A 9271-nucleotide genomic window follows, 5' to 3' on the forward strand; every position below is an offset into this window, starting at 1 on the left:
CGGCTAACGAGAAAGTTCCTTTTAACCACTTAAGCCCCGGACCAATATGCTGCTAAATGACCCAAGGGGTTTTTACAATTCGGCACTGCATCGCTTTAACAGACAATTGCGCGGCCGTGCGACGTGGCTCCCAAACAAAATTGGCGTCTTTTTCCCCCACAAATAGAGCTTTCTTTTGGTGGTATTTGATCACCTCCTGCGGTTCTTATTTTTTGCGCTGTAAACAAAAATAGAGCGACAATTTTGAAAAAAATTCAATATTCTTTACTTTTTGCGATAATAATTATCCCCCAAAAATATATATAAAAAAAAAAGGGCCAGATTCACAGAAGAGATACGACGGCGTATCTCCTGATAACTATGCGGCTGATTCATAGAATCAGTTACGCATAGCTAGCCATAAGATCTGACATGTGTAATTGACTTACACCGTCGGATCTTAGGATGCAATTCTAGGCCGGCCGCTAGGTGGCGATTCCATTGCGGTCAGCGTAGAATATGCAAATGACTAGTTACGGCGATCCACGAAGATCCGCGCGTTCGTCGCAATCTCGTACGTCGTCGCTAGTCGGTTTTTCCCGTCGCAGAGTTGCACCTGCTTTAACATGGCTTATCTTTAGAACAGCCATGTTAAAGCATGGCCGTCGTTCCCGCGTCGAATTTGGATTTTTTTATTTTTTGCGTAAGACGCCCGGGAATACGAAACGCCGTAACGCACGTCGCCGTTCAAAAAAAACGTTGGGGCGCCGTAATTTCGCGCAAAGCACGTCAGGTAATTTTAACACGGATCATGCGCAGAACGTTCGGCGCGTTCCTTTAAATGGTGCCCGCCCCATTTGAATTAGGCGGGCTTGCGCCGAACGGATTTACGTTACACCGCCGCAAGTTTACAGGTAAGAGCTTTGTGAATCAGGCACTTACGCTGTAAACCTTCGGCGGTGTAATGTAAATCGGATACGTTACGCCGCGGGGTATTTTTTTCCTCAGTTTGGGGCGATACGTATTCTACATATTTTTGGTAAAAAAAAAACGCAATAATCGTATATTGATTGGTTTGCGCAAAAGTGATAGCATTTTTTTTATTTTTACTAGTAATGGCGGTGATCTACGTTTTTTTTATCGTGACTGCGACATTATGGTGGACACATCGGACACTTTTGACACATTTTTGGGACCATTGTCATTTTCACAGTGATCAGTGCTATGAAAATGCACTGATTACTGTGAAAATGCCACTGGCAGTGAAGGGGTTAACCACTAGGTGGTGCTGTAGGGGTTAAAGCGGAGGTCCGGTTTAAAAAAAAATGTAATAACTAAAAGTCAGCAGCTACTAGAACACTGTACCTGCTGACTTTTTTAATAAGGAGACTTACCTGTCCAGGGGGTGCCCGCGATGACGGAAGCCGAGCAAACGCTCGGGTCTCAGCTGCCCCGCCGGTGAGGGAATCGGGAAGTGAAGCCTTTCTTAAAGTTTTTATATATTTTTTTTTTTTCATGTCATTCATAATCTCTTTTTTTTTTTTTTTTTTTTTTTTTTTTTTTAGCTTTGTCATTCATAAATTGTTTTTTACCATTTTTAGGAGTATTCAGTCCAAGCTGGAGCGCAGTCAGAGTTGCATCGACCCGGTAAACGACGCCCCCCCTCCTCCTCCTCCAACACGACGGAGAGCCGCCCAGTCTCAAAAAACAAAGGTAAACCCGCTGACTTGTCTGTCTGGTGGGGAGTGTGTTGTATGTGGAGGTGGCGATAGGCTGCGGGGTATCGCGTGAAACACTATGGCCGTTTTCCTTTCAGCTCGGATACCAGTCACCCTGCAGAGCGTCGCACCTGTCACCAGTTTATCACAGATGCAATTCTTAGGCTCCTGGAGACTCTTTATTGGGCTGGAGGAAGTAGACACCAGGGTGACAACCCCACACTTGCTCCATTGAGATCTTCATAGTTCCTCTTCCATGGTGGCGGGTGACACTTGTGGTCTTTCCAGTTTCGGATGGAGGAGTGGGGGGGAGGGGTTTGTTGAGAAATGTGACCATGCTTAATGTTAGACACTAAGGGGCAGATTCACATACAATTGCATGGGCGCAGCGTATGCGAGATACGCTACGCCGCTGTAACTTACTTTTCCCAGCTTTGAATCCAGAAAGAATTTGCGCCGTAAGTTACGGCGGCGTAGTGCATCTCTCGCGGCGTAACGGCGCGTAATTCAAATCGGCGGGTAGGGGGCGTGTTTCATTTAAATGAAGCGCGTCCCCGCGCCGAACGAACTGCGCCGTCCCTAAATTTCCCGCCGTGCATTGCGCTAAATGACGTCGCAAGGACGTCATTGTTTTGACGTGGACGTAAATTACGTCCAGCCCCATTCACGGACGACTTGCGCAAAGAAAAAAAAATATTTTCAAATTTGACGCGGGAACGAAGGCCATACTTAACATTGCGTACACCACCAAATAGCAGCTTTAACTATACGACGTAAAAGAATGTGACGGCCGCTCGTACGTTCGTGGATCGTCGGAAATAGCTAATTTGCATACTCAACGCGGAATACGACGGGAACTCCACCCAGCGGACGCCGAAGAATTGCATCTAAGATCCGAAGTCGTACGAAGCCGTACGCCTGTCGGATCTAACACAGATGCCGTCGTATTTTTGTTTTGAGGATTCAAAACAAAGATACGACGCGGGAAATTTGAAAGAACGCCAGCGTATCAGTAGATTCGCCGGCGTACTTCCTTTGTGGATCTGCCCCATTATACAAGTACAACACAAGGGTGCACTGTGATTTAGTCCACATATGACCCTTATTGAATATATGCCGCCGTATACCACCTTTGAATATTTAAAGTGAACGATGTGTTGTCTTCATCTTGCTAAATACTGGGGCTTATGGCTGCGGCTAGATGCCATAACCCCGCTATTTTCTTTTCCCTCGGGTACCGGACTTTTAGGTAAAAGTGATCCCCCCTCCCACCGCTTCCCAGACTTGCGTTACCGATCACTGAGCCTGGAAACCCACCAGCGGTGGGTTTCCAGGCTCATAGAGATAAGTGATGGAAAGATGGCCACTCTTTATGCCCTTGGAGGATCGGAGCAATGTCACTTCCGGTTTGCAGACATGGCTCCCCCCCATTTTTAATTCTTGCTTTAAGAAGGAAAATCACACACACTATATATATATATATATATATATATATATATATATATCGCTAAAGCTGAATGACTGCTACAGCACGGTCTTCCAGTTCTGGGCGTGTCATATGGTGTCCCAAGGGACAGTGTAAAAAACAAAAAAATTACATTAAAGTGCTTGCACGCAGTAGTGGGTGCATTTGTAGGCCATGCCCACATACGCTAAGGGAGTTCGCCCCACACACGTGAGGTATCGCCACAAACAAAAGGGCAATAATTCTAGCGCTAGTAGACGACCTCTGTAACTAAACTAGTAACCTGTAGAATTTTTTTTTTTTTTTTTTTTTTTTAAAGGGGTTGTAAACCCTTGTGTTTTTTTTTTTTTTTTTTTTTACCTTAATGCAGCCTATGGGGGCGGGGGCCGAGTCATACACTCGGTGACTATGGACGCAGAGTGTATGACACAGGAGCGCGCCCACAAGCTAACCCCCCCCTCGGGAGAGGGCTTCCCAGAGGGGGTTATCTATTGCGGAGCCGAGAGAGCCGCTGTGGGACCCCAGAACAGGAGGAGCGGGGCCACTCTGCAAAACAAACTGCACAGTGGAGGTAATTAATGTTTTTTTTTTAAAAAAAAACAAAACAAAGGGCCTAATCCACAAAAACCCGGCGCAACGTATTTTTTGCCATTTAAGTTACACCGCCGAAAAATCTCTACCTAAGTGCCCGATCCACAAAGCAATTACCTAGAAATTTTGAGCGGTGTAACTTAAATCCGTCCGGCGCAAGGCGTTCCTAATTTAATGGGGCGAGTCCCATTTAAATTAGGCACGCTCCAGCGCCGGACCTACTGCGCATGCTCCCGACGTCATTTTCCCGACGTGCTTTGCGCGGTTTTACATTGCGCCGGGTTTTGAGAATCGCGACGGGCGTAAAAAAATAAACGAGTTGCGGCGGGAAAAAAATAAATAAAAAAATAAGACGGCGACGCGGGATAGAAGGGTCTACTTTTACAAGGTGTAAACAGTTTAGGCCTTGTAAAAGTAGCCCTAATATTGCGACGGCAAACTAATACTTACGGAGAAAAAACGAAGCGTAAAAGCTTTGTGGATCTCCGTAAGTGCTAATTTGCATACCCGAAGCGGCATTCCGACGAGAAATGCCCCAGCGGCGGATGCGGTACTGCATCCTAAGATCCGACAGTGTAAGTCCCTTACACATGCCGGATCTTCTGCCTATCTATGAGAAACTGATTCTGTGGTTCAGTTCCATAGTTAGGAACAGGGATACGACGGCTTATCCCTTTTGAGGATCAGGCCCATAGAGTACATTTTACCTTTTACCTTTTACAACCGCTTTAAGTGCAGTAGTTTGGCACCATTCTATGAGCGTGTGAAATTTTTAAAGCGTGACATGCTGGGTATTTATTTTCTCAGTATGTGTTTGGTATATGTTTGTGTGTGTGTGTATGTGTGTGTATATATATATATATATATATATATATATATATATATATATATATATATATATATATATATATATATATATATATATATATATATATATATATATATATATATATATATACATATATACATACATACACACACACACACACACACACACACACACACACACACACACACTTGTAACCGCCCCTCCCATATAGATTTTTATATATGTTTAAGCCTATAATAAGGCTTACCTATATGTACTGAAAATACTAATATATATATATATATATATATATATATATATATATATATATATATATATATATATATATATATATATATATAAAACTCAACGTGTGTGTGTATGTGTGTGTATGTGTGTATGTATATATATATATATATATTAGGGCTGTGCGTTAAACGCGATATTAACGGCGTTAACGCAAACCCATGTTAACGCCGTCAATATTTTTGTCGCGCGATTAACGCAGGAGCCCTCGGGTGGACATGCAGAGTGTGCAGCGGCGCGGCGCGGCTTACCTTTTCGCTGGATTCACAGACAAGTTACTCACCTTGTCCCTGGATCCAGCGATGCCACCCCGCTGTGTGATCGAGCGGGTCCTCCTTGCTTGGCGGGTCCTCCTTGCTTGGCGGGTCCTCCTTGCTTGGCGGGTCCTCCTTGCTTGGCGGGTCCTCCTTGCTTGGCGGTTCCTCCTTGCTTGGCGGGTCCTCCTTGCTTGGCGGGTCCTCCTCGCTCGGCGGGTCCTCGCTCGATTCACAGTGCCTGTGTGACGCCGAGCTCCGTTCCCTGCGACGTTACGACGCACGGGAGCGGAGAACGGCGCCAAATTTAAAAAAGTAAACAAACACAATGCATACAGTATACTGTAATCTTATAGATTACAGTACTGTATGTAAAAAATACACACCCCCCTTGTCCCTAGTGGTCTGCCCAGTGCCCTACATGTTCTTTTATAAAATAAAAACTATTCTTTCTGCCTGAAAAACTGTAGATTGTCCAAAAGTGTCCCTTTATGTCAAAAATGGTTTTAGATCAGATAGAAAACAGCGATAATAAATTATAATCACTTGCAGAATTGTGCGATATTTGTGGGGAAATTCGTCATAAATTAGAGCGATTAATCGTGAGTTAACTATGACATTAATGCGATTAATCGCGATTAAAAATTTTAATCGTTTGACAGCACTAATATATATATATATATATATATGTGTGTGTGTAGTGCCACCCCCTCAAGAGCCGCTGGTTGTTGTTGGGATCGGCGTATTAAGTTACCTCTTACTGTTGTCTAGGGGTGAAGTTGATTAGTAAGCGAATGTCCAGTCAGCAAATAAAGGTTTTCTGAATGCTTTATTTCTCGGCCCAACATCAACATGAGGTAGAGAGGAAAGGCTGATGAGGTGAAGGAACTTTGCAGTATCAGGCTTTTTGATGAGAAGAAAGCAGTCCTGCGTTCAGAGTTAACACAGTTCGTTGCCACTCCAGCCAGAGTGGGTGAAGTGCCCCCGGACAGACTCCTGCCACAAGCCTGGCAGCCGAAGTGTCCCTTTAAGGTCGCTGGGAGGAACAGGCCTCTGCCACAGGCCTGGCTCTAGGGACCTCTGCCACAGGCCTAACACTTGAATGAGGTGAACGGATTGAGCGAATCCTCCCAGTAGATTAGGGTCACCGAGTGACAGTTGAGATGTACCAGCCATGTCCCGGTCACCAGATCCCCGATGGTTCGTTCAGGCCCCTCAGCTAACCTGCCTCCGGGTTTTCCTTGAGCCAATCCCCCACCGCACAGCACATAGCTTGGGATCTCTTCAACCCAGCAAGTCACTGGGGCCCCTTTCAGCAGCATGGAGCTCCGTGTAGCAGGCCATATCGCCGGGGTCTGTTGGATTTGCACACCCTAAAGGTGGATGCCGCACTTGGAACCCGCGAAGAACCAAGAAAGATGGTGTCTGCCACAGATATACTCTCCCCCAGCATGCCCCGCGAGGGAAACTCCTCTAATTGGCTGCTGGGGAAAAGTGGCTCTGCCAGAACCCCCTCTAGCGCCAACTGTCGCCCAGGGGTGGGATCGGCACCCCTGGAGCGCAGACTGACCTACAGGACAGTTCCGGAATGACAGCAGCCCAAATTTAACAAATTATGAATGGGAGCAAAATAACTCTCCCGTTCCCCACTAACTTTAGCGTAGTGCCCATACTGAAAGTAAGGGGGCGCTACATATATATATATTATAAAAATTATATAATTTTTTTGTGTACATTTTTATAATAAATATATATAGTATTGCAGGTAAGTGCCGCATAATGGGTTAGTATGCGATGCATACTAACCCATTATGCATTTACTTTGAAGGGGAATAAAGAGGAAGTAAAACCCGTCGGGGGTTTACTTCCTTTTTAAGTTGATCTTTTAGAAAAAATTGTAGTTGAAAAACGTGTGTGTGTGTGTGTGTGTGTGTGTGTGTTTGTTTTCTTTTAGACCCGGTTCACACTGGGGCGACACGACAGGCGTCTCAGCCGCCTGACGTGTCGCATCCCATTCAATGCTATGGAACCGTTCTAATAGGAGCGACGCAAGTCGCTCCGACTTAGAAAAAAGGTTCCTGTACTACTTCGGGGGCGGCTCGGGGCGACCTGCATTGACTTCTATGCAGAAGTCGTTTTGCAAATCGCCTCTGAAGTCGTCCTCAGGACGACTTGCAGAGTCGCCCCCGAAGTCGTGCCGCTGCTATGTGAACCGACTCTTAAGGATCTCTGCTAAAGGAGAAAACAAATATTATAAATGTTTGGGGGTTCTAAGTACATTTTCTAGCAACAATACAGATTTTTACTTGTAAACAACAAGTGTCAGAAAAAGGCCGGGTCCATAAGTGGATAAGGCCCCTTTCACGGTACTGCGACTTCAAAGTCGCGTGAGTTTAGTGAATGCCTTGTAAACACGAGGTCTATGGACCGCAAGTCGGATCAGTGTAGTACAGGGACTACTTTTTGAAGTCGCACACATATGAACGGTTATCATTGGAAATCATGGGTTACGACTTGTCATGTGACTCTGTAGTCCCAAGTTGCAGGACAAGTTACACAAGTGTGAAAGGGGCCTAAGCTGTACCTGTGTTTCTATCACCCAATGAAATCAATATATCGAATGTTTTTTTATTGATGGATTTTCCTCTTCTCCTTTAGGTGCCGGTGCCCCCCAATATCGTCAGCTTGGCAGCCGTCACCGGGGTTTTGTTGTCTACAGAGAACAGTCGATCTTTCTCGGCCCCCGTCCTGACGTCGGAAAGGCGTCTGGCCATCAGCTCCCTGAACTCTTTCACACCCTTACATAAACCGGAACGGTCCATCAGTCCGGAGAGCAACGATAGCATTTCTGAGGAACTCAACCACTTCAAGCCAATCGTCTGTTCTCCTTGCACCCCTCCCAAGAGACTCCCGGATGGAAGAGTCCTGAGTCCCGTCATCATCAAGTCGACGCCCAGGAACCTCAGACGGAACCTGCAGAAGCCTACCTCCTACGAGGCCAGCCCCATGATATTAAAGAAATGGGAGCAGGTTTTCCAGGACCGCCAGATGAAGAGGACCCTCTCCAAGGGCACCCTGACCACGTGTGTTGAAGATGGGCCATCTCTAAAGAAGCAGGAGACTGCGAGCAAAGGAAGGGTGGCTTGCCAAATTACATTTAGCGACGTTGAACCTGCTGGAGATGTTGAATTGCCGCCCTCCTGCAGCAGAGAGGACGCCTCGCAAGCAAATCGTGATACGAAGGAACAATCTATGCCTTGCGGCGATTGTGTCCGGAGCACAGGCCCAAGCGCCGAACCTGTAATATTTCAGGGCTTTACAGAGGCAACCGCCAACTCGCAGGTGGGCACAAAGACCAGGTTGGCGACCCGGCTGACCTCCGGCAAAAAGACAATTTCCTCGTGCAAGTGTTTGGTGGCCAAGCCTATGAAGGCCTCTTTAAAACGGGTGCACAAGAAAACCTCGCAGTCCATGGGGATGCAGAACGGCTCCTGCTTCTCCACCACAGAGGCCATCAGCCTGGCCTTCCCTCCGCGCAGAGGGCTAAAAAGACGCTGCAAAACTAAGCACTTAGAGCAGAACGGCGGCCTCAAGCGGCTAAGGGTAGCTGGTCAGGGTGGGTTCGAGAGGAGGAGGATCTGGAGGGGGGCCGAGAAAAAGCTTCATCAGGAGGAGGAGGACAAAAAACTGGCTGTGAAGCTTCAGCAAATATTTGACAAGGAGAGCCGCAGGGCGAATCGCAAGAGCAGCCGGGACGAGTATCATCTGCGATCCAAAAGCACAGCCAGTGCAAATTAGACGGCATTTGTGTTTTTTTTTTTTTTTGCCTTTTTCTAGATAAAGAAAATATCCAAAATGACTATAACCAGAGAATTATTTTTTCTAATGTTTTTTTCTATTTTTGGACAACAAAAAATAAATACAAAAAAAAGAGGAACTATGCTTTTCGGAGTGAGGATGATGGAAGAAGAAGTCTACGCCGACGGCTACTGATCACATAATGGATCATAAGAAGATGCAGCGACGCAACGCGCTTATACTAGATCTATGGTAGCTGCTGCTCTCTATTGTGTGTGTGTGTGTGTGTATTGTTCCCATCTCATTAAGGAAGGGCTTCACATTACTATGCAGTGTTTTCTGTGTATCCAAT

At 46.1% G+C, this 9271-nt stretch overlaps 1 protein-coding gene across 1 annotated transcript in view; it reads left to right on the forward strand.

The window, feature by feature from the left end:
- The window catches only part of RNF169 (ring finger protein 169), a 12212-nt gene extending 3232 nt beyond the window's left edge, over nucleotides 1-8980 (forward strand). The window contains exons 2-3 of the mRNA XM_040339254.1: nucleotides 1581-1692; nucleotides 7780-8980. Of these exons, the coding sequence (XP_040195188.1) occupies nucleotides 1581-1692; nucleotides 7780-8919 (1252 nt within the window). The 3' untranslated portion in view covers nucleotides 8920-8980. The remainder of the gene's footprint in view (nucleotides 1-1580; nucleotides 1693-7779) is intronic.
- Nucleotides 8981-9271: the final 291 nt, after the last annotated feature.

Source organism: Rana temporaria, chromosome 2, assembly GCF_905171775.1.
Source record: "Rana temporaria chromosome 2, aRanTem1.1, whole genome shotgun sequence".
In the NCBI taxonomy this organism is placed as follows: Eukaryota; Metazoa; Chordata; class Amphibia; order Anura; family Ranidae; genus Rana; species Rana temporaria.